The following is a 26,504-nucleotide window of genomic DNA, read 5'->3' on the forward strand; positions in this document are numbered from 1 at the left end:
ATTTTTACTATAGTTCAACACTGCAGGTTTCAGCAAGCACAATACTCTTCTCTCAGGACACATGAAAAGGCTGGAGATTTTCCACCATATGCACAATAATAATGAAGTATAACTGCTACTTCTTGATTAAAATTTTAAAATGGCACAATCTGAGAATTATGAGTAAACCATAAGCATGAGGAAAGAAGCAAGCATTTCAGGAAATGGGGAAGGGGTTGGCTCTAGGATAAAGAGATCTATGGGTAGGCAGAACAAAATCATTAAGGTAGGAAACAAACTTCTGAAACACATATCCGTATCTCTTGTTCTTTTTCATGTTGAGCTAGGGAGTGGAATTTATTACGGATGAATGCTGTGGGTATAGGTGCATGCTTAAAGATCTCATCTAACCTATATATAAGCTATAAGTGAGCATGACAGATGCAGTTGCTAATACTAATATTATTAGGTAATATTAATAATTCTTAAAACAACAACTAAGAAAGGAGAAAGGAGGAAGAGAATTGAGAGTGGGAGATTTCATTTATTTAAAAATTACCATCCTATGCCAAGAAATTTGACAATTTAGATAAAATGGATAAATTCCTAGAAACTCACAGATTATTAAAATCGGCTCAAGAAGAAATAGAAAATCTGAGCCCAGAAGACATAAAGAAATTGAAGAAGTAATTCAAAATCTTCCCACAAGTAAACACCAGACTAGGATGGCTTCACTGTTCAATATTACCAAGTGTTTAAAGAAATAATACTAGTACTTTACAAACTCTTCCAGAAAGAGAGGGGAATGGTACACTTCCCAACCTATGTTATAAGGTTAATATCACCCTGATAACAAGTCAAAGACATCACAAGAAAGGAAAATGACAGACATCATTTGTGAAAATAGACGCAAAAAATTCGACAAAAATATTAACCAACCAAATCCAACGTGCCCACGTGGGAGTTATCCTTGGAAAGCAAGAAGACAATGTAACAAACCATATTCATAGAATAAAGGATAAAAATCACACAATCACCAATAACTCCAGAAAAAGCATTTAACAAAATCCAAGACACATTCATGATAAAACTCTTAAACTTGGAATAGAAGGAAACTTAACCTGATAAAGGGCATCTAAGAAAAACCTAAGACAATTATACTTAAAAGTAAAAGAGGGACATTTTATCTCCCAAGATCAGGGACAAGACAAGGATTGGTGCTTTTATCTATTCTAATAACACAGTACTAGAGGTTCTAGCCAATGCAATCAGGCAAGAAAAATAAAAGGCACCCAGACTGCAAAACTGTCTGTACTCAGATGATATGACCCTACATAAAGAAAACCCTAAGCAACCCACCCAAAATTATTAGAACTAAAAAATAAGTACAGCAAATTTATAGACTATGAGCTCAATGTACAAAATTATATACTGTATTTCCATAAACAAACAACAAAGAATCCAAAATCAAAACTAAAATTCGGAGTTCCTGTCGTGGCGCAGCAGAAACGAATCCAACTAGGAACCATGAGGTTGCGGGTTCGATCCCCAGCCTTGCTCAGTGGGTTAAGGACCTGGTATTGCCGTGAGCTGTGATGTAGGCCGGCAGCTATAGCTCCGATTTGACCCCTAGCCTGGGAACCTCCATATGCCATGGGTGTGGCCCTAAAAACAAACAAAAAAAACCTAAAATTCAATTCACAATAACATAAGAAAAATAAAATATGTAGGAACTAGTAAGACCTACATTTTAAAAATTTCAAAACTTTGCTGGGTAAAATTGGGCATGCAAAAAGATGAACCATTATCTCATGCAACACACTAAATTAATTCAAAATGGTGACTGGGAGTTACCACTGTGGCGCAGTGGGTTAAGAATCCAACTGCAGCAGGTCAGGTCACTGAGGAGGTGTGGGTTCAATCCCCAGCCCAGCTCAGTGGGTTAAAGGATCCACTGTTGCCACAGCTGTGGCTCAGATTCAATCCCTGAACTGGGAACTTCCACATGCATCAGGAGTGGCCATTTAAAAAAGGAAAGAAAAGAAAAGAAAAAAGATCACAGACAATAAGAGCTTAAAACAATAAAATTTTTAAAACAAAACATCGGAGAAAATCTTTTAGGATTAGGTAAAGATTTCAATACCAGAAAGCATGATAAACTAACTGAATCTCATCAAAATTAAAAACTACTGCACTTCAAAAACCCATTTAAAAATAAAAATACAAGCAAAAGACCAGAAGAAAATAGATATATGCAAAACATATATCTGATAAAGGACCTGAATCCGACGAGTTAAGATCTCTTGCAACTCAGTAAGACAACAAGCAACTGATACCCAAAAATGGGCAAAAAAAATATAAGTAGACATTTCACCAAAGATATACAAGCAGGAGTTCCTGCTGTGGCTTAGCGGGTTAAGAACCCCACATGGTGTCCACGAGGAGGTGGATTCAATCCCTGGCCTCACTCAGTGGGTTAAGGATCTGGCACTGCCACAAGGTGTGGCATAAGTCAGAGATGCAGCTCAGATCCAGTGTTGCCATAGCTGTGGTGCAGGCTGCAGCTGTAGCTCTGATTTGACCCCTAGAGCCTGAGAACTGCCATATGCCACAGGGGTAGCCTTTGAAAAAAAAATTACACACACACACACACACACACACACACACGTACAAATTGTAATAAGCACATACAAACATGGGCTACATTCATTAGTCTTTAGAGAAATACAAATTAAAAGTACAATAACACAACCATTTCATGACCTCTAGCTATATCATATTAAGACAAAATGTTGGTGAGAAGGTAAAGAAATTAGAATCCTCATATATTGCTGGTGAGAATGTAAACGATGCACACCAAATTGGAAAATAGTTGGGCAGTGTCTCAGAAAGGTTAACACAGAACTTACACACAATTCAGAAATTCTACTCCTAGAAAAATGAAAACAAAGTGTCCACAGAAAGACTTGCATGCAAATATTCACAGCACATATTTCTAATAGTCAAAAGTTATAACCAATGAACATACTCCAACTGCGAGTCATTAGACAAAATATGGTATAGCCACAAAATGTAAGACAATTCAGCAATAAAATGGAACAAAGCTACTGACAGATCATATATCACAGATGAAATTTCAAAATTTTGTGAAGGGAAAGAAGCCAAGCAAAAGCAGTCAAGTCACATACTATAAGATTCTATCTGTACGAAATGTCCGGAAAAGGCAAATTTCAAAACAGCAAGTAGAAGTTCTCTTGTGGTACAGCTGGTTCAGGGTCCGGTGTTGTCACTGCAGTGGCCTGGGTCATGCTGCTGTGGCATGGGTTCGATCCTTGGCCCAGGAACTTGCATGCCGCGTGGTCAGCCCCCCAAAAACTAGAAAGTGGATCAGTGGTTGACTGGAGCACACAAGGATGTGAAATGGGGACTAACTGTAAATAGTCAAGAGGAATATTATAGAGGGGATGAAATACTGTGGTTACACAATATAGAAAGTTACTAAAAAGCACTGAATTGTACACTTGAAATGGTAAATTTATCATATGTATGACACAACCCAATAGTTGTTTTTTAAAAATACAAGTTTGATCTTTAAACAAATAGTAGAAAAAGCACTGAGGAATCTATAGGAGGCACTCAATAAGTGGGAGTTCCCATTATGGCTCAGTGACGAACCCAACTAGTGTCCATGAGGATGCAGGTATAATCCCTGGCCTCACTCAATGGGTTAAGTATCCAGTATTGCTGTGAGCTGTGGTGTAGGTCACAGATGCAGCTTGGATCCTGCGTTGCTGTGGCTGGGGCACAGTCAGGCAGCTGTAGCTCTGATTCAACCCCTAGCCTGGGAACTTCCATATGCCACAGGTGTGGCCCTAAAAATTTTTTTTTTACAAAGTGACTACTTAATAAATAATGAGAAAAATAACAAAAAAGACACCGATTTTTTCACGTATCCTTACACATGTCTGTCTAATGAAAGGAAGTATGAAAATGATATCATGGAGAAGTGATCCACACTGGGATAATAAGAGATTTAAGTGAGAGGGTGCATTCAAACACTGGCTGTGGAGTATTATCAAAGTCATTAAACCATGCTAAGTTTAGGTTTCTCTTTGTAAAGAGTTATTTGAGTATTTAACACAATGAATGAATGCTTAGTACGGTTGTTAATGATCCAAAAATTGATGGCTGGTGGCAGCAGTGTAGTATTAATAGTAGAAGCTATATCAGGAGAGGCCCAATATACATTTGGTAAAGAAATGTTACATTTCCTTGGTGACAGATGGTACCTAGACTTATTGTGCTGATCCTTTTGCAATGGTTAAGACTAGAGCACACAAGAATGCTTTTTTCAAGGAAACAGATGAGATGAGGCAAAGCACTACCAATTAAGACACAATGTTCCTCAGGAATGGCACGTATTATGAACGTGGTACATGCAGCAATGGAAGTCCAATACATACATATAAAGTGCTTAAACAAAGTAAAAAAATTTTAAAGGGAAGGGAAGTTAAAAACAAAACTAGACAGATAGCAAGTCATTAAAATAAGAAATAACTTGCAACAATTGTTCCTACTTCACAGGGAAAACATAAATTAAGAAGAAGGGGAGATCCCATTGTGACTCAGCAGGTTAAGAACCCACCTAGTATCCATGAGGATGTGAGCGCCATCCCTGGCCTCACTCAGTGGGTTAAGGATAAGGCATTGCTGCAAGCTACAGCATATATCACAGATGTGGCCCGGTTACTGTGTTGCTATGGCTGTGGTGTAGGCTGGCAGGTGCAGCTCCAATTGGACCTGTAGCCTAGGAACTTCCATATGCCACAGGTGTGGCCAGAAAAAGAACAACAACAAAAAGGAGCAAAACATTTTATTAAATTGCTAATATATTGGAAACAGGAAAGGCACCATGCATGCAAGTAATGTATCCAGCTCCATTTTCAAACACCAAGAGCCATAGCATTTACTTCAGAGGTTGCTAAGGCACAGCCCACAGGACAAATCTGGCCTGCTACCTATTTTTATAAATAAAGTTTTATTGGAAGATAGCTATATTTATTTACATTTTGCCTGTGGCTGCTCTCGTACTTTACTGCAGAGCTGAATAGCGACTACAGAGACCATCTGACCTGCAAGCCTAAAATATCCACTATCTGGCTCTTTACGAAAAATTTTTTGCAGATTTATTTAATTTACTACTTCCTTAGTATATGCTGACATAGTTCAAATGTTTAAACCAAAGAATTAAAAAGGGTACGATTTCTGGACCCGATAATGCCCTGGTTTAAAAGATATCCTGGGCACATTACATGGCAGGATATATACTGACACTGCATGCTTCTGAGTCAGAAAGGTATGACTCTAAATCTGCTCAGATATGAGAAACCCTAGGCAAGATATTTAAGCCAGTTTGCTCACTTCTGTATCATAGGCATAATACTCTATCTTCTGAAGTACAGCACCTAAAACCATAAATAATAGCCAGTAATGACTATTCAATAAATGTTAGTACCTTCTATCTACATACTAAACTAGGACTTTCATCTCTCCCTTGTAATTTTGCATTAACCCTCATTCTTTAAAGCCAGGAATTCTCCCATAAGAAGCAACTGTCGTGCAATATACCCTATTCCTTATCCATCCAATATGGACTTGGGCAATCTGGAACGTCCCCACAACTTTTCTAAAGTAATATCCATTTCTAACTTCAGTTATTAGGGTTCTTATCATGTGAAATCTCAGGATAAACATGCAGATACTCTCTTTTTCCATCTCTCAAATGTCTAAGTATATACATATATAGGTTTGCCTTAAAACTCATACCTCAACCTCAGATGTCACTCTTAGTTCTAAAATAATACTATCCTACACCCTCGAGGGTTTGGGGTTGGGTTTTTTGTTTGTTTATAAATCATTTCCCAGTCTTTGTCTTTCTAAATGAAGGTATACTATTTGTTTTTAGTCAGTCCTCATTTCTGAGTCCATAAAGCCACTTCTACTCTGATTAAAATCAAAACAAACCAAAAAACCAAACAAACAAAAGGTCCATGTCAGCTAGGAACTGTGGATGATAGTATGTGTCAATGCAGCTTCATCAATTGTAACAAAGGTAGCACTCTGGTGGGGGATGCTGACAATGGGAGAGGTTACTGTATATGTGGGTATAGGAGAAATCTCTGTACTCACTCCTCAATTTTGCTACGAGACTAAAACTGCTCTAAAAAAATAAAGTTTTAATTTAAAAATAATAATAAATGAAAGTTTTAAAAACCAGAATCTTCTAGGCAAAGTGGTCATGCATGATATTTCCCAGAACAGTCCTGATTTAGACCTGTCATCACAGAGTAATTATTAATAGCACCACATTAACTCTCAAAAGTGTCCTGGGTTGCACAATAACCTGCATGGTCACTGTACTTCTATGCCTCAACTTTCCCCTTCTAAGAAATAAATCAGTACTTCAAAATCCAAACTCAATACATAACTAGAGGAAGGGATTGTGTACCATCTTCCATCTCTTAAGTCATCTGAAATCTGCCACCTCAAGATTTTTTTGAGGCAGAGGGGTGGTTTAATGGCTGCACCCAGGTCATATGGAAGTTCCCAGGGTAGGGGTCAAATTGTAACTGTAGCTGCTGGCCTACACCACAGCCACAGCAACACAGGATCTGAACCATGCGTGCGACCTACATCGTAGCTCATGGCAATGCCAGATCCTTAACCCACTGAGCGAGGCCAGGGATTGAACCCACGTCCTCAGGGATATAGCTGGAATCATTACCACTGAGCTATAAAAGGAACTCTCGAACTTCCCAAATTATTAACACAAGTTTCTTTTCATTCTTATAGCCTGCTGCTTAGCATCCTCTTTCCCCTCCTCATTTTCCAGGATCTAAATGGTAAAAAATTTTAACCCCATATATATAACAAGGTAAACATAAAATGGGGAAATATACATCTATACTCATTAGCATACTACATAGTTTAAGAATGTATATACAAATGTATATACAAACATATTTTTAAAAGAATTTAACAAAATTTTTATAATAAAATGCTTTATGTGAGAAAGATATTAAATATGTACATGGGGGGGGTCTGAAAATAAGGCTAAATATTAATAGCGGTGATAGTAGGTGAATACATTCTTCGTCTCTATTTTCCAGCTTTACTTAAAATGAAGCTGTACTGTGTTTATAATGAAAGATTCTCACATGTAGCCAGAGAACAGCCAAAGATGTTCATACTAAAACTGAAGTGAATATACAAGGGGATGCACCCAAACTTTAATAAATCCAAAACTTATGTGCTATCTAGGTACAGCCTAAACAACATGAGGTACTTCAGGAAGGCAGAGTACACCCAGGACACGTCTAGGATAAAGGGACTGTCCTTTGCTTATGCAAAGTACTTCTAATGTCATCAGTGGCAAGAGATTTCTAGAGTTCAAGGTGGTGTTATAGTAATGGTTCTTACCCAGGTTTAAGCTTGAAGAGGATCCGTGTGAAGAGAGGGAAGGAGGTGGTGTCTGTGAATGTCCTGGTCCCTGACTAGGGAGAGGCATGCCCACGGGTCCAGGAGAGGAGGAAAAGCTAAGGCCGTTATAAAAACTGTGTCCAATGGGGGTCAAGCTGCTCGATGTCCTCTTATAAAGGTCACTGCTGCCAGTCAGGGAGTCACGGCGGGAGCCACTGCCAGTGTTGGAGTTTGCAACTAAAATGGAATTAAAACAATGCAGATAAGAACAGGCCTGTTCTTTGAAGAACAAGCCCAGTGATCTGTTCCTAACACTTTGATCCAGACTCCTTACCACCGAAAATTTGTCAGCAGAGACAGCCTAACTGTTCCTGTGGCAGTTCTAGGGGCAGGTAAAGTAATAAAGAGGACATGGCTCAGGTTAACATGAAACTCTTTCACAAACCGTCACACATATTCTAAATTTTCCTTCCTTTTGTGTCACATATTATGAGGGTGGGGGTGGGTTAAAAAACCTCTGACGGCCACATAAGTTATGGAAAAGGTGAAAGAAAATGGGCTAGAAAGACTGCCTTTCATCAACCCAAAGGTTCTAGTAGAAAAATGGAGTAGAAAAAAGATTTGTGAATGGGGTATTGCCCCACTACACAAGACTCATATGAAAGCCTGGTTTCTCAATGGGTTTAATCAAGAGTTATTACTAGCCCCCAATCTCCAATTTAAGATACTTTCTCGCAAATAAACCCTTCTGTTTTGAGATAACATTGTTTTACCAACATTATGATTATCCCATTGTTTACCTTACTACTTTCCTGCCTTTTTCTCCCATCAAAACATTAAAAATATCTTAGTCTCAACTTCCTTCCTCCCACTTTCCCATAATATCCACATTAATTCTTCTCAAAAGACTAGAGAAAACTCCTGACTCTTTAAGGCCTTGAGACTGTGGAGTTCACTACCCTGTGATCTTGGTAGGTCTTCCTTGGTTTTTAACATCCACATTTGTATACTTCCACATTCTTCCTCCACATTCTTCCCAATGCCTGCAAAAGTCTCCCCGGATTTTCTAATCCCTAAAACAAACTGACTTCGAGAGTATAAATAAGTAGCAACATGAGTGTAAAACCTGAAATAGGCCCCAAATGTATAACTTGGTTTGAACAGTCCATCATCTCAAAGACATGTGGGACGGCTGGGTTCCCATGGGGCTCGGTCCAGATCTGCCTGTGGTATCTGTCCAGGGTTCCATGCATTGCCAGTGTTCCATAAAGATCGTAAAAATAATTAAAATTCAGTTTCAACAGCACATCAGTCTGATTTCTACCTGCTGTTCCAAACCCTCCAAGGGCTGATCCCAGTGTGGCGCCGAGAGAACTGCTACTTCCAAATCCCAAGGATGTGTTGGCAGGCTGGGCAGAGCCCTGGGAGAAGAGGGAGCTGCTCTGTGAATTGCTGCTCAGAGAGTTGTTGCCATAGAAAGAACTGGATGCCAGGTTGTTACTGGGCTGCTGCTGGGGCTGGGGCTGAGGCTGCTGGGTTCCTAAAGGGCGAAATGGTCCATTTGTTGTTCCAGCAAGACCACCGGCCGCTCCATTTGCTGAAGCTGCAGCTGCTGCAACAGCTATGAAGAAAGCAAATCATTTGGCTATGAAAGAGACTGACCACTTTTCCAAACTATATTGTTACCCTTTTGAAAGCCTTTTAACGCTCCCATATCTTTTCAAAGCAGACACAAACCTTGTAAAGAACTATACATATCTAGCTTTGATTCCTTTATCTGAAGCTTCTATTTTCTATTTCTACTTTCAATTCAAAGTCAAAATACCACAGAAGCCAAGTTCACTATGTTGGCAGCTTTAAAGAATCTATAGTTTAAAAGCGATATGGATATCAAAAGTATTCATTTCAAATACAACTACTTCCTAAAATCTCAAGTTCTACAAATATCTAATTAAGGACTTTTTCCCAGAACCATATACTGCAGTCCCTCAAATTCCTAGGACACCTGAGCATGCTGCTCTCGCCTAAATGTCCCTATTGTTGTTCCCAAATTTACTATATATATATATGACTTAAAAACCTATTGCTCCACCCAAGCAAAAAACAAAAACAAAAAACACATCTTAAAATCATGATGTGGACTTCTATGAAAACAGCCTTGTACTTTTGCCAACAGTGCCATTTTGTATGAGTAATCCAACTTCCTGTGTTCATAGCAGAGCAGGTCCTTGCTGCTACCCAGCTGGTACAAGCTGTGAACACAATCAGAATCTATCAAGGTCATCTGCTGCTTCTGATTCTCTCTTTGAAATCACAGGGTAATTAGAATAGGTATACCGAGAACTGTCAAAGTATATTACAACATAGTTTAAGAATATCATCCGTCAGGAGTTCCCTTGCCGCACAGGTTCAATCCCTGGCCCGGGAACCTCCAAATGTCATGGGGACGGCCCGAAGGAAAAAAAAAAGAGTATATCATCAATCATTCCTTTCGGATCTAAGTGTATCCACTAAAATGTAAAAACTCACCTGCTTGTGCAGCTGAGGAACTAATGATGACTGGGGCAGGAGCTACAAGTCGAACGGGAGCTCCAAGACCATTTCTCGCTCCTGCATTCACCACAAGGGCACCAGTTTGGTCATAGTAAGCAGCGGGAGCCAAGACTGGATAACCTGAGAATAATAAGCCAACAGATAAGTATATATGAAACTAACAAATGTCTCCTAGGCACCAGCATAGTGTAAATAGTTTCAAACTCAGCTCTGGGGACAGAAGGACCTAGATTTACATCCTGGCTTCACCACTTAAGATAGCTGTACAGCCTTGAATCTCTGGGTATCCATTTCCTCATCTGCAAAATGAGGTTAATAATAACACTTGCCTCACAAAGTTCTTGTGAAGATTTAAAGATGAGTATGAAAGAGGTACCATGCTACCTGGCACTTATCCTCCAAGCAGGACAAGGAATACCTGTGCTTTTTAAAGTGCTAACCAAGGTTATCACCAGCAATCATACACTGACAATTTTTTTAGTTTTCTTGACTATACAAGTAAGAGTGGGTACAAATGATTCCAGCAATCATGGAACTTTAATTCTACATAATAATCTGAGCACAAATATCCTGCAACTTAGCAGGGAAAAACCTAGATAGGACTCAATTAACAAGCTCTTTCAATACTCTGAGATGCAATCTTCAAATCCTATTGACCCATGCAAGAAATACAGTTGAGATCCTAACAAAAGAGAAATGCTTAGTAACTAAGAAAACGGATGATATGAATTCATAAAGAGATCAGTTGATTTGGCTATGCACCATGATTAGTAAAAATCCATACCCCCCCCCCTGCTTTTTAGGGCCGCACCTGCAGCATATGGAGGTTTCCAGGCTAGGGATCTAATCAGAGCTACAGCTGCTGGCCTACATCACAGCTCACAACAATGCCAGATCCCTGACCCACTGAGAGAGGCGAGAGATCGAACCCGCAACCTCATGGTTCCTAGTTGGATTCATTTCCACTGTGCCACAACAGGAACTCCAGAATCCATAAACTTATACTGAGGTTTCATAAAGACTTGTTTCAAAGGAAGAACCTCAAAACTACATGCAATCCATGAAAAAAATAAGACCAGGCAAGAATAACAGCTAAGAATAACAAACATTCAGGATATATCTATCATGGACAGACAGCTACAAGGTACCTCTACTGCTGGTTTGGGTAAAACCCTAGAAATGTAAGGGTGACACTATCAAGGAATATTAGGATTGTCTTCCCAATTATACTGTTCAAAGACATCAGCCTTGGAGTGATGGTGATGAAGCCTGGCTGCTCTTTCCATTCTTGACACTCACGGAGAAAACAGATGATCACCAAAGGACAACAGAATACTCTAAGCTACCTGTGCAGGTTGATCCATCTCTAACAACATGTAAGATTTAAGACTGGCTCAGAACACTAGGTGCTCTCATCAATGAACTATGGCCTAAGTGAGGGCAAGTGTATGTCATCCTTGCCAGTCCCCAATCGTGACAGGCCTAAACAAGCCAAAAGTACTGACCATTCTCCCCTGAATGGCCTAATAAGCAGACTTTTTCTTACTCAAAGGATTAGGAACAATAATGCAGCCTTACCTGGCATGCCTGCAGCTAGACCTTGTCCAAAAGCAAGGGCAGAATTCACTGCTGCTGCTGCCACTAGCGGATCTGTTTGTTGTCCCTGCTGGTTCTGATTTGGGGTCAAAGGGCGTTGGCTGGCTCCTCCTCGAAGAACCTGGGAGACAGAAATAAATCAACTACTTTCTCCTCATTGGAAATATCTAAGACCAATCACTCGCTTAAGCTGGAGCAACTTTAAAAACTAATGGCTGCAAATCATTTTTCCTGTAATGGTTTTATATGGCATGGCTTTTAGGATTAAAAAAAAAATCAATTAGCAACATTTCATGTAGTGAAATTTTATTCTACCAGTCTTAGTTTAAACATACTACCTTTGTAAGAAGCCAAAAGCATATAAAAGCGATGATTCACTCAGTAATCAAATACTTAACACTTAACATCTGGCAAGTACTAGGGATAAGGCAACGAACAAGATAAAGCCCCTGCCCTCTTGGAGCTTTTATTCCAACGAATGAGATAAACAGATGGTAACTCCATAATAATGTCAGTGCTCTGACAAAAAGTGGGTGAGAAAAGAGTACGCTCGAGTGGAGGAGAGGTTTGGATAGTGTAAGCAGGAGTAATTTACCAATATAATTAAGCTACAATATCTGTATTTAAACAAAAACAAACAAACAAAAAAAAACTCACAAAAGAGGCTGCATTTTCTTTATGGACTATGAGAATGTTTTCTCTACTCTATAACACTATTCCCATTCATCAGAGCCCAAATGTCCCCAAATGAGAGCAATAGATTCAATTTAGGAGGCTCCTGACCCGACTGTTTCTATTTCCTCTCTCATAAATTCTACAAACACGCAGCAATAAATGGAGATGGGTATTAGCCAAGAACACTGACATTTCAGTGCAGAATACCAGAGATGCCACTATGATGAAGGATCTACTTTTTATTCATGAAACATAGGTATTAAGATGCTGGTAATCATTCTTACTCTGAATGCTCTGAAGAATCTATTCTAAAAGATCTAAGTACTACAGCAAGAAAAATGCAAAACCCAAAGACCAAGGCTGAAATTATCAAAGTTATTCATTTAGCAATATTTCCAAAGGCAAAGTGGTTTTTTGTTTATTTGTTTGTTTTTGCTTTTTAGGGTCACACCCACAGCATATGGAAGTTCCAGCGAGGAGTCTAATCAGAGCTACAGCTGCCTGCCTACGCCACAGCCATGCAGGATCTGAGCCTCATCTGCAACCTACACTACGGCTCATGGCAACACCAGATCCCCACTCCACTGAGCAAGGCCAGGGATCCAACCCGCATCCTCATGGACACTAGTGGGATTCATTTCTGCTGCACCATAATGGGAACTCCCTCAAGGGCAAAATTCTTAAGAGATCATTTTCATTATTGCTCTGTTAATGTGATCAAGAATCCATATATAAATTCTTCTTGGTACCATTTGGTAAAACTGTAAAAGAGACATCACGAATAATCAAATCTATTAAATGAATATTTAAGGTGAACAACACTGTCCATATTGGTAAGAAGAGATGTGCAGACACTTAATTTACTTAATTTAAAAGTTTCTCATTTTCTTATCTGTAAAAGTAGAGTAACAGCTGATCTTGCAGGTTTGTAGGAAGCACTACAATTAATATCTGCAAGGCACAACAACTAGTACTGAGGAGATAATCAATAACCAATAGTTAACTACTATCAAAATATTAGGCAACTTATTTCTGTTTGGAATCTTAAGAATCTAATGGACTTTACAAGAGGAGGAGTGCTTCAATCTATATTAAAGAGAAGGAGAAGAAAGGTGCACAGGTCAGAGTTTGGGCCAAGATTTTGAAGATGCCTAACCAATAATCCAGCGGAGCTCTAACTCTTGGAAAATAAACAGCGTGTACAGAGCTAAGGCAAACTTTAAAAAAAAAAAAATCAGTAAAAACATTCTTTGCATAGAGCATAATGAATTTGGCTTATATTTGGTTAGGAATTGTGTGAAAGGTCAGAGGATAAGGAAATGGACAAGGTGCCTGAACAAAGGGATAGTCCGAGTTAGGGAGTCCTGTCTTATAATGAGGAAAGCAATGTTTCCTTTTTGTCAACTCCCTAGAAATCTATGTGGTACCCTTGACAATAAATCAAAGTTCTTAAGTCAGCTGACAATATTCATATTTTAACTTCATAAACATCAAGCTTCAATTTAATGGACACAAATGCGTAAAATTTCACATTTTATATCTAATAAAATCCACAAAAATGACTAAGTTTCTACTTGTAAAACACTATCCTAGGAGTTAGTTTACTACCTATCTTCATGATGCAAAAGATGTTAAATTCAAATTTCTTTTCAAACATACTGATTTAAACATAGCATCTAAACTCTACCAATACTGGAGTTCCTGTTGTGGCTCAGTGGTAACAAACCTGAATAGTATCCATAATGATGCAGGTTCGATCCCTGGCCTCATTCATCGGGTTAAGGATCCAGCGTTGCTGTGAGCTATGGTGTAGGTTGCAAACATGGCTTGGATCCCTTGTTGCTGTGGCTGTGGTATAGGCTGGAAGTTGTAGCTCAAATTCGGCCCCTAGCCTGGGAACTTCCAGACGCTGTGGGTGCATCCGTAAAAAAGACAAAAAAATAAAAATAAAAATAAATAAAATCTACCAATACTTAATAAAAAAGGAGATATTTTATTAATAATCAATTCAGCCTTCTGCAGTTCATCATGCTTGGCACAATCATCAACTACACAGTCTCCCCCAGTCTACAAAGTTCAGAAGGCATTCTAAACTCATTTCTCACAGAACACAACATCCAACATCAACTCGTCTCCAAGTTTACCACCTGTGCTTGGGTTCAACCCAATACCTAGGATTTTTTCTTTAAGAAACATTCTGGGAGTTCCCATGATGGCTCAGTGGTTAACGAATCCTACTAGGAACCATGAGGTTGCGGGTTCCATCCCTGGCCTTGCTCAGGGGGTCAAGGATCCGGGGTTGCCATGAGCTGTGGTGCACACCGCAGGAGTAGCTCGGATCTGGCATTGCTGTGGCTATGGCAATAGGCCTGCGGCTACAGCTCTGATTAGACCCCTAGCCTGGGAACCTCCATATGCCAAGTATGCAGCCCTGGAAATGACAAAGAAAAAAAGGAAAGAAACATTCTGAAATAGAAAATAATAAATATTTGTATGAGGTGTCAAAGGAAACTTTAAAAAGAACAAATAAGAAATCAGAAGGAAAATGGAGCTGGGTGGAAAGCAATTAACTCTACTGAAAGTTCCAGCAATCAGATTTGGAAGAGTTAACATGCCTAGAACATTAAAAATGCTTTCTGAAAAAAGGTAAAGACTAAAAAAGCCAAAAGCAAAGTTTAGAAGGGGCATCTCATTCAGTGACAGTGATAAATAAGTTCACCAAGAAAATCATATTTTCCTAAAATACCTAAAGCCAGAAACTGGCAAAAATAACACTGAAACTAAAACACAGCTTCTTACTAAAAGGTAATGATAGTAGTAACTTTTTCACAGTAGGGCTTGTTATTGTGGATGACACAAAACTTTGAAACACACATGGTTATCACACCCCTGCCCCTATCTTATAGTTAAGGAAATCTATATTGTGCAACTTCCCCTAGCTGCAATTAGTGGCAGAACAAAAGCCAGATCTCAGGTTTTCTATCACTCCATATATCACAATATGGTCAGAAGAAAGCACAAATTGTGAACTTACAGATTTGGGTCAAATCTTAAGAACTTAATAGGTGTGGAGTTCCCGTCATGGCACAGTGGTTAATAAATCAGACTAAGAACCATGAGGTTGTGGGTTCGATCCCTGGCCTCACTCAGTGGGTTAACGATCCGGCGTTGCTGTGAGCTGTGGTGTGGGCCGCAGACCTGGCTCAGATCCCACGTTGCTGTGGCTCTGGTGGAGGCCGGTGGCTACAGCTCAGATTGGACCCCTAGCCTGGGAACCTCCATATGCCACAGGAGCGGTCCAAGAAATGGCAAAAGGACCAAAAAGGAAAAAAAAAAAAAAAGAACAGGTGTGACCATGGGCACAAAATCCCATTTCTTCAATCTTATGCTAGCAAGCCATAAAATCTACTTATCAGAATTAGAATTAAGTGAAAGAAATAAGTAGAGCACTTAGCTTTAAACAAAAAGCTTTTAAGGAGTTCCTGTCATGGCGCAGTGGAAACAAATCCGACTAGGAACCATGAGGTTGCGAGTTCGATCCCTGGCCTTTCTCAGTGGGTTAAGGATCTGGCGTTGCCATGAGCTGTGGTGTAGGCAGGAGGCTATAGCTCCAATTCGACCCCTAGCCTGGGACCCTCCATATGCTGCGGATGAGGCCCTAAAAAAGACCAAAAAAAAGCTTTTAATAAGTATTTATTAATATTTTTCTTATTGGAGTTCCCGTTGTGGTGCAGCAGAAACGAATCTGACTAGGAACAATGAGGTTGTGGGTTCCATCCCTGGCCTTGCTCAGTGGGTTAAGGATCCAGCATTGCCGTGAACTGTAGTATAGGTCGAAGATGTGGCTTGGATCTGGCATTGCTGCGACTGTGGCATAGGCCAGCAGCTACAGCTCCAATTAGACCCCTTGCCTGGGAACCTCCATATGCCACAGGCGCAGCCCTGAAAACACAAAAGACCAAAAAAAAAAAAAAAAATTTCTTATTAAGTCTATTAGAGCTAATTTAAAAACATGGCAATTACTTTAGTCTTCCAAATCCAAGATTTGGCTGCCGTTTAAACACAAAGATCATCATTTGATAAATACCAACTATCCACAAAGAGTAGCTAAGAAATTTATCAATAGGTGTCACTTATTCTGTCAACAAATTATCTGATGAATTCCTTCCACACTTGATACTGAAATTGTATCTGTAACGTGAACTTCCAAAAAATTATCTTAGTGTAAAATACTGATAAAAAATTCAAAACCTGTGTTCCTCCTATGATTTTGTGGAATCTCAAAAATTAAACATAGACTCTCTTAGTGAGACTGAAAAAGTAGAGGATTCTTGTTTGAATGATATCCTATGTACATACATGAGCATGTTTTTCCTCAGGTTTGATAATGTACATTGGATGGCTAAATACTCGTTTTATTTGCTCAAAAAAACAAACAAACAAACAAACAAAAAAAACTCCTTTTCTAGGCGTTCCCACTGTGGTGTAATAGATTGGCGGGAACTTGGGAGTGCTGGGACACAGGTTAGACTCCCGGCCTGGCACAGTGGGTTAAGGATCCAGAGTTGCTGCAGCTGTGACATAGGTTGCAACTACAGCTCAGATCTGATCCCTGGCCCAGGAACTCAATATGACACATGGCAGCCAAAAAAGGGGGAAAAAATTTTGATTTCTAGGACTTTATTCATGGAAATAATCATGAATTTATGCAAAGGGTATTAATCTTATTTATAACAATAAAATACTGCTGAGTTATAAATAACTGCTAAGTTATAACTAAGTTATAGGAATAGTTACATAAATGTAACATAAATAATAACGAACAGACTGCTTAAAATAAAAAATAAGATACTCTTTGATGGATTTACAAACATTAAATAACATGGAAGAGTGTAATAACAGAATGTAAAGCTATATGAGCAGCATAATCTAATTTATAAGAAATTAATTAAATGACAAAGCTAGAATGACAGATACTAAATATTTATATTGGGTTTTTTTTTCCTGATATGAGGACTTAGGGGATTTATTTTCTTTGAGTAATCTAATTCATTAGAATTTTCAGCAATAAGTAGGTATTACTCCAGAAAGCAAGAGAAAGTGGCCTAAACTAATATAAAATACTTAATTTTACAATTAACTATCCCTTCTCAACTCAAAAAACTTACTCTAATACAATACTGTAAATAAACTATATCCCAGTAAAAAACTGAAAAATTTTTAAAAAATTTTAAAAGCTTATTCTAAAATAAAAGAGATATAATAACAGGTTTAAAACAGATAATAAGGACCTACTGGATAGCATTAAGAAATTATACTCAATATCTTATAATAACCTATAATGGAGAGGAATCTGAAAAACACACACACATATATGTACATGTGTGTATAACTAAATCATTTTGCTGTACACCTGAAACTAACATATTATACACAAATCAATTTACACTTCAATTTTTTTTTAATTGATGTTATATATAAGCAATGTGAAGAACTAGTACCTACCTACTTAAAGAGAGAGCCAGACATGATCTGAGGATGGTGCTTAAGGTGATTATAGCATCAAAGAAAGAAGACTATCAGTATGCATACTCACTTTGCCACTTGCTGACTATATACACTTAACTGGAAAATCCTCTAAGCAGCCTTACATGTGATACTATAATCTATTCACCTAGTTACATTAAGCAAGGTCCTGATACATGAAAGGCACTCAGTAAAGCACAGGTAAGTCTGAGTCTGAACCCAGGTACCACACAGGGGAACTCGCTCATTTACCATTCACAGTTTCCCTATCAGGAACAGTATTACCTTTTAATTACATATAACATCTAAAATTCACACTTAGATGGGGTAAATTTTATTTCCATTTACCTGCTGCTGCCCCTGCTGAGCCTGTGGGGTGGTCTGCTGATTAGCAGAATTTGTTGCTGCGGCGGCAGCAGCAGCTTGCTGCTGGAAAAGACTGGCAGGGTAGACTCCCCAAGGAGTAACTCCATAATACTGGTGAGGGACCACAGCTGGGCCTAGAGACAGCAAGAGAAAGGTAAGAAAAGTTTAAACTCTTAAGAATCATCTCAGAGTTTCCAAAGACAACATCTGACTCAGAAGACACTACTGTAAAATATTAACTTAAGGATATATTGATTCGTTCTAGACAATCTTGAATTCCGTTTTTAAAAAATGATACATTATCCCCATACAAAGTCTTTTCAAGTCAGTAATATACTCCAGGCCTAGAGGAAGAAGCTTGTGAAGGACAAAGCACTGAAGGTATTAAAAGGTAGCATAAGTGACAGAAGTTGGAAGCAGTGGGTATAAAGGCAGATGGAGGAACTGACCTTAGGTCAAGAAGGCAAAGGCATAATTTTCCACTAAGAAAAAAAGGATATAGGATAGGTACAGACAAAGTTTGTTGTAAGAAGGGAAATAAATGGAGAGTTTGTATGCTTAAAGTGATGGAACACAACAAAAGACTGAGTTGTACCATGCTTTCTGTGGGACGGATGGCACCTGAGGTGACTAATAGGCAGGGATAGGGATACTGGTGCTTCCTTAACTGCAGAAGTGTGAAAATCCATCAGCTGTCTGGCAACAAAGCCCAGATACACCACTGGAAGCTCCAATGCTCCAATTCTAAGAGGTCTGATTTTCCTATTTCTATTTTTAATGTCACAAAAAGCAATCAACCCAACAACATTCAGAGAGTGATATACATGAAATTTTAAATTTAGGTCAAAACAGAAACAAAAAAACTAACACATCTTACAGACGTGAGTATCCTCAACAAAACGAAGCATTCTGCTTTAATCTAAATAATCTGTTCGCCTTCTTTGGCGACAAGCTACAACTGTAGTCTCTGACAAACAGAACAGGCAACAGAGAGGTAATAGAGCTATGCAGACAGCAACATGCATAATCTAAACCACAGAATGTGGCAGAAATCTAAACCAGATAATTCTCTGAAGCTAGTGGCAGGAAACAGCAAAGTTCATTTGCCAACCAAGACGAAGACTCAAAGCCAGCTCCTCACATCTACAATAAGCACTCCTTAGTTATAGCACAGAGCCTCAAATATTTGCAACTTAAATAATAACTATGCTTTTCAGTGAAGTTCCATAGAGCTGTTTCAAACATATCCATTCTGACATAGTAGTCAATCCTATAGAAATATAAATTTCATTAAGTTGAAATAAATTGGCACAGGAGTTCCCATCATGGCTCAGTGGTTAACGAATCCAACTAGGAACCATGAGGTTGTGGGTTCGATCCCTGGCCTTGCTCAGTGGGTTAGGGATCCGGTGTTGCCGTGAGCTGTGGTGTAGGTTGCAGACGCGGCTAGGCCAGTGGCTACAGCTCCAGACCCCTAGCCTGGGAACCTCCATATGCTGCAGGAGAGGCCCAAGAAAATGGCAAAAAGACCAAAAAGAAAAAAAGAAGGAAAGAAATTGGCACATGTTTTTTGTTTCCCCATTTGGAAGTTTCTAAAACACAAATAAGTCAAATTATACCACCATCTGATATTGCTCTGACATTTTTTTTTGCTTTTTAGGGCCACGCTCATGGTGACTGGAAGTTCCCAGTCTAGGGGTTGAGTCGGAGCTATAGCAGCTGGCCTATGCCACAGCCATGTGCCATCCAAGCCACGTCTGCAACCTACACCACAGTTCATGGCAATGCTGGATCCTTTGTCCAGTGAGTGAGGTCAGGGATCGAACCCACATCCTCATGGATACTAGTCAGATTTGTTTCCACTGCGCCTCAAAGGGAACTCCTACTCCTACTCTGACATCTCTAATTTGGCATTTTCTGTACCTGTGGGCTTAGTCTAAGATCAAGAAGCTGTTTATAAAGATGCCCACTGTGAAACAGCGCAAGTTGGTACAAAAAGAAAGTGCTTAGAAAAGCTATGTTACAATGTGAGCTATTTTTTTAATAATGAGCAAATATCTAGTCATTTGTGATGGAACACGACAGAGGATAATGTGAGAAAAATAATATATATGTATGACTTGGTCACTTTGCTGTACAGTAGAAATTGACAGAACACTGTAAACTAACTTTAATGGAAAAAATAAAAATCATTAAAAAAAAATTTTTTTTCTAACTTGTAAGCATCTAACTAGTTTAATACAGGAGTTCTCTGTGACATGGGTACAGCCCTAGCTCAGGAACTTCCCTGCCCCTCTGCCCCCCAAAAAGAAGTCTAAAAATGGTAACACTTCAAGTTGAAGAGAGCGGTAAGGCCCCAACCTCATCTGACTAGTGTTTATAAAGTGGGGTGGTCTTGGACAGTTAAAAGAACACAATTCAGGAGTTCCCATCACCAAGCAGTGGAAACAAATCTGACCAGGAACCATGAGGTTGCAGGTTCGACCCCTGGCCTCACTCAGTGGGCTCAGGATCTGGCATTGCTGTGAGCTGTGGTATAGGTCGCAGTCGAGACTCGGATCTGGCATTGCTGTGGCTTGTTGTGCAGGGCGGCAGCTGTAGCTCCAATTCAGCCCCTAGCCTGGGAACATCCACATGCCACAGGTGCGGCCCTAAAAAGAAAAAGAAAAAAAACCCCCACAACTCAACAAAGACTCTGCGTCTTAGTTTCCTCACTTGCAAAACGGGTGTAATAGATGTTAGGGAGTTGCCACATCTATTGTGAAAGGTTAGGCTACAACCTGCAATGATAGTCCCAAGGCTCCCCCAAGAGCCAAAAAGAGGAAATCTCTACTGTGCACAGACTGCTGTTACCATAAACGTGTGCACTGTCCTTTAAATTTTCTCAACTGGCCTTTCTACTACTTTCCTTGGTCATGTGGCTTATGACTGCATTTAGTAAAATAGCTCAGGGTGCATCATTCATTGGGTTTGACTCCTTAGGATGCCTGCTTCAATTCCTCCAATTAACACTCCAAAAAAAAATAAGCAGTTTTACAGTTTGGGTAGTTAACATTTCTGGTTCTACATGAAAACACTTCATTTTCAGTCTGGCTCAGCTAATGAGTATAAAAATCAAGATTCTCATCACGAAACTATGGTATCAGTGAGAACAAGTGTGCCATCCCTAAGACGAGTTCTTTGTTTCAAATAATATATAGTAGGTTAGTAGAGGAAAAAAGTACAGAGGAGACAATTCAAGATAACATGGACACTGGAATTCCTGTCCTGGCACAGCAGAAATGAATCCGACAAGAACAATGAGGCTGCAGGTTCAATCCCTGGCCTCACTCAGTGGGTTAAGGATCCGGCATTGCCATGAGCTGTGGTGTAGGTCGCAGAAGAGGCTCAGATCCCGTATTGCTCTGGCTGTGGTACAGGCCAGCGGCTATAGCTCCAATTAGACCCCTAGCCTGGGAACCTGTATATGTCGCAGGTGCAACCCTGAAAAGACAAAAAAAAAAAAAGATAGGATGGACATTGTATACTAACTACAGTAAAGTACACGCATGAGGCTTTGAATTAGATCTGGCTCAAACCCCAACTCTACAACATATAAACTGTGTGACCCTCAAACAAGACAGCTCTCTGGAGTCCCAAATTCCTAATATGAAAAGCCATAATCCAACAACTCCTATCAAAGGAAAGCATTCACTGGCAAATAGTTAATAAGGGTTCAATAAATAGTAATGGTGGTTGACAAAGATTCTATTTTCCCTAAAGGCAACAGGAGCAAAGAAACTGTATTAAATATGTTCTGATCACAAGCCATGCCAAAATGTGAACAATTCAAAAGAAAAAAAAATGAAATTCTATACTGCATTTGAGTTCACAATTACAAATCACATGCTACACAATAAGGACAGAGATCTCACAAATAATATTTAGTCATGATTAATATGACTTGGAGAGTTATATCTATCTCCAAAGAATACTTATTCTGGAAGAAATTAAGTTTGTCCTAACACTGAATTCAATCTACCATATATTTATGACCCCACTATTTTGAGAGCAACTGTGCCATACAGAGTCAAATAAAAATAATGACAGCCTTTGAAAGAGTTCAATCGGGGCGCGGGGGGAGGGGGGGAACCACTCATGAATACATCCACACAGGCAAATAAATACAAAGTGATGATAAGAGAAAGAACAGGAAAAGATTAGCAAAAGAAGGCTTTTCAGAGGGAACAATACCAGCTAAGGAGATTCCCAGGCAAAGAATGGGGAAAGAGTTTACTCTAGAAGGCTAAGGAGATCATAATGTCCAAAGACACAGAGGCCTAAATCTGTGCGGTATGGATGTGTAGCAAACTAAAATTAATTTAGGGCTGCTGGGAGTTCCCTGGTGGCCTAGTGGTTAAGGACTCAGTGTTGTCACTGCTGTGGCTCAGGTTCGATCCTGGTCTGGGGATTTCTGCATGTCATAAACACAGCCCAAAAAAAAAAGGTATGACTAGTGTGTACAGTGGCAGCCAATTTGAAGAGGGAGAAAGTCGTGCATATGCAGAGACATCCACAAAGTCATGGAGAGAAACCTATACACACTGGTGTTCTAATCCTCACTAATCCTCAGAAACACTGATTGCAAGGAACAACCCATGAGTACCATTACCACCACCACTCAAGTACGTTGGAATGACCAGCAGCATCTGACAACAACTGCAGTATACTTTATTAGGGTGGGTAAGACAGAAATCAACAAAGGATTTAAGTAGAAGGGTGAAAGGTAAGATTTGTGTTTGAATCAGTTCTCTTGAACAACTTGGGTGGAGCAGCAGGGAGAAAGAAGGAAATCGGAGTATGTACAGAGAACAGCAGAGAAAGTCTAGGTAAAGATTAAAAGGTCCTGGACTACAGTAAACTAGAGGTAGTAGAAAGACCTGAGCAAGAGAAGACATTTCCCGAAGTATGTATGAGCAACTGGTGGCCCAGTGGATCAAAAACGTCTATACACGAGGTAGCTGATTAACCGGCCTTTAAATACCAAGCCAGAGGTTATAGCCAAGCAGAGATACCTAAATGGCAGGCAGATGGCCCTGGAAATCAGGAGAGAAATCTGCACAGGAGACGTGGTTTTGTGAAAAAATATAAAGAATGTGCGCCCATCAAAACAACTTTAGTGGGTAAGAAAATCCCTCGTGCAGCAGAATGGCTCACCTAGTGTCGCTGCTGCAGCCAATCCAGCTGTGTAGGGGTCCGTCCCTGGGGGCGCGGCACTGATGATGTATGGATTGGGGACAAACGCAGCGGGAGCTAAACCTGCTGAAAACATACCTGTCAGTAAAAACAAACTTGACTAAAACTGCAGCCCTACCAAACACCTACACAGTTTGGCTAATCATTCCAGGCTATAGGTGAGGAAAAAAAGAAAAAAGAAAAGAAACGATAGGTTGAGAGTAAAAAGGACTGTTAAAAAGATATATTAATCCCTACACTAAAGATTACGGTGTCATCTATTTTTTTAACCTTTGCTGAAGAATTACAATTAAAATCATTATGCGGCTTTAAATTCAGCACAATTTCTAAAAGACTATCAAAATTATAACAGGCTAAAATAAAGGAATTTAAAAGAATTTGTAAAATGGGATGGAGGGAAAGATTTATTTCCATTTAAACAATTTTCCTGTTTTCCGCAAAGAAAATGTACACATATGTATAAAGAGTACTATCTATAAGTATAAACTAAATTGGACCCAGGCAAAGGCTTTTGTGCCTAGTTAATACAGTTGACCCTTTGACAATGCAGGAGTTAAGGGGTGCCAATCCCCATGCAGCCCAAAATCCGTGTGTGACTTTACAGTTGGCTCACCACAGCCATGGTCCTGCATCAATGATTCAACTAAGAATTGACTGGTACCGTAGAACGTATCTATCGAAAAAGTCTGCGTATAAGTGGACCTGTGCAACTCAAACCCATGTTGTTCAAGGGTCACCTGTATATCTAGGTTGGAAGCAAGTCTTTTCTTCCACCGTATTCCACAATCCAGGACTGGTGATTTTTTATCTATTCAATCACATCATTTGGACACATTTACAATTTTTTTCTACTTGTACTTGTCTATACGTATAGCACTTTGTTTCAAAGAGATCTGAGGAAGGTGGGGCAGGAGGGAGGTCTACACATTAAGACTAAAATACGCACATCAAAACATCAAATGTGATAGGAAAAGGGCAAAGCTATTTTAAAAGCCAGTAAGATAATACTTGTAAAAAATTTTCAACACATGCTACTTAACAAATGTGATGTTGACATATCCATAGTCTATATAACCCAACAAGGACAAAACTATTGTTATCTGAGTTCATCCAAACAGAGTTGATGCCAGGCACTACTATAGTAAATAAATCCTGAAACAGATGAGGCAGAGCAATAATTGGATACTAAGAAATCTTAGGAGCTGAGGTCTAGAAAAAGAATGTGGCTAGAGACAACTGGACAAGAGTAAGAGGTCATTTGCTTTGAGGGATCTGCCTGGACTTTGATCATCAGCCTATACTACTGAGTTTCATAGCTGCTGCTATCCTTAAATGGGGGCCACACCTATAAGGGCGCTATCGGCTTAAGGACTTACCGATGTGGGGCTGATGCGCGGCTGCCAGCGCATACTGCTGCTGCTGAGCGGCTGTCAACTGCTGGACAGCAAGTGCGTTAGGTCTTTGGAACAGCTGAGGGAAGAAAAGGACATGATGAGGTGAGGAAATCTGTCTCATGAAATATAAAACCTTTCTGATTAAAAATTTCTATAAGCCCTTGTTTAAATGTGATACTTAAGACAAAAATGTTCTCATTCTCTACTCATTCCTTTAGTATCTCTGATGCTTCATGGTTTCATTTTCCCTGTCTTTACCTCAATTTGGAGCACCCAGTTACCATGTGCTGACTACTTCTCAGGCTCTCTGTCCCCTGAACCACAAACATACATACGAATGCCCTAAGGCTGTCAACAGGGCTGAGGGTCCTGCCTGATCCAGAGCACTCTTAAAAACTAAACAAATGTACTATAAATGACTTACCACATTGGACCTAGTGCCGTCACCTCCCTTCAGTTCTTTTGAAGCCCCCACAAACACTCTGAATTAATTCTTACCTACTCACGTTTTGGACAGGAAAAATATTTATTATATCATCCTCTGGCTGCCTCTTCCCAGGGGAATGATATTGGATACCTTCCTCAACCAGTGGCTTACCCTAATGGGTAAACTGCACAAATGGGGGTGTGGGGTGCGCTGAGTTTCCTAGAATACCAATTCTTGTATATGTAAGAAATAAAACAACAGAAATATAGCTACTTTAAAATAAACAAATAAATAAATAAAGACACCTAGGAAAGTTCCTGCTGTGGCACAGAGGGTTAAGAATCCCACTGGAGTGGCACGGGTCACGGTGGAGGCCCAGGTCTGATCCCCAGCCCAATGGATCCAGCACTCCTGCAGCTCAGATTCAATCCCTCACCCAGGAACCTCCCTATGCTGCAAGTACAGCCATAAAATTAAAAAAAGAAAAGAGAAAAAACTATCAGCTCAGATTTAGCATGCTGCTTATGTCCCAAAAGAAAAAAAGGAGTTCAAAGGCCTTGACAATAGGAATATCCAAGATTCCCTCTTATTATAAAGTCAATCATCCACTCACTCATTCCATAAATATTTATGAAACAACAACAAAAAAAAAACCCTGGTCGGCACTGTGCAAGGAACTAGAGATATAACACTGAATTAAGTGTTCATAGATTTTAGTATGAATAGTATTGGTACAAAGAAAGGGACACATGATTTTGGATTGCCCTGTTATGCTTCCTCCCAAGGAGTTATACCGAAGACTTCTTTATTTGTTGAAATCAGAATGGAAGAATTTACTGACAGGATCTCCCTAGAAAGGACCTTCAACCTACCTGCTCTTTCTACAGGACTTCTCAACAGCCCAACTAACATCACTGGATGATATGTAATAGACACCATGGATCCTGAATTACAGATGTCCTCATAAAGAGACCTGACTATTTCAGACATTACAAGATAATGCCATTCCAACAACTCAGCTTAATTATATCACAACTGAACTTCTAATATTATCCAAGGTAGTGGACTTTATTCTACGACTTGGCTAATTCTATGCCTCAAATATATGAGTGCACTGATTTGAAATTTTTTTAAAAAGGTGAAAATTCTAACACACTAGCCAACCTCACCACTCTTTCTATATATTCCCCCCCCCTTTTTTTTTGTCTTTTGTCTTTTTGTTGTTGTTGTTGCTGTTGCTATTTCTTGGGCCGCTCCCACGGCACATGGAGGTT

At 39.5% G+C, this 26,504-nt stretch overlaps 1 protein-coding gene and 1 non-coding gene across 14 annotated transcripts in view; both read right to left on the reverse strand.

Moving 5' to 3' along the window:
- The window catches only part of PUM1 (pumilio RNA binding family member 1), a 139,750-nt gene that overhangs the window by 30,921 nt on the left and 82,325 nt on the right, over positions 1-26,504 (reverse strand). For 5 of the 13 annotated variants that reach the window (XM_047792965.1, XM_047792966.1, XM_047792972.1 and 2 more), the window contains exons 8-14: positions 24,786-24,879; positions 23,371-23,487; positions 18,157-18,308; positions 11,590-11,728; positions 9,988-10,131; positions 8,783-9,079; positions 7,459-7,695 (exon numbers count right to left, since the gene is read on the reverse strand). In XM_047792965.1, the coding sequence (XP_047648921.1) occupies positions 7,459-7,695; positions 8,783-9,079; positions 9,988-10,131; positions 11,590-11,728; positions 18,157-18,308; positions 23,371-23,487; positions 24,786-24,879 (1,180 nt within the window). The remainder of the gene's footprint in view (positions 1-7,458; positions 7,696-8,782; positions 9,080-9,987; positions 10,132-11,589; positions 11,729-18,156; positions 18,309-23,370; positions 23,488-24,785; positions 24,880-26,504) is intronic. The other 8 variants (XM_047792976.1, XM_047792970.1, XM_047792969.1 and 5 more) reach the window with 4 other exon arrangements.
- On the reverse strand, positions 11,400-11,476 carry LOC125134786 (small nucleolar RNA SNORD103/SNORD85). The gene has a single exon (XR_007136785.1). It is a non-coding gene; the product is annotated as a small nucleolar RNA SNORD103/SNORD85 (small nucleolar RNA).

This window comes from Phacochoerus africanus, chromosome 8 (assembly GCF_016906955.1).
Source record: "Phacochoerus africanus isolate WHEZ1 chromosome 8, ROS_Pafr_v1, whole genome shotgun sequence".
NCBI classification, from domain to species: Eukaryota; Metazoa; Chordata; class Mammalia; order Artiodactyla; family Suidae; genus Phacochoerus; species Phacochoerus africanus.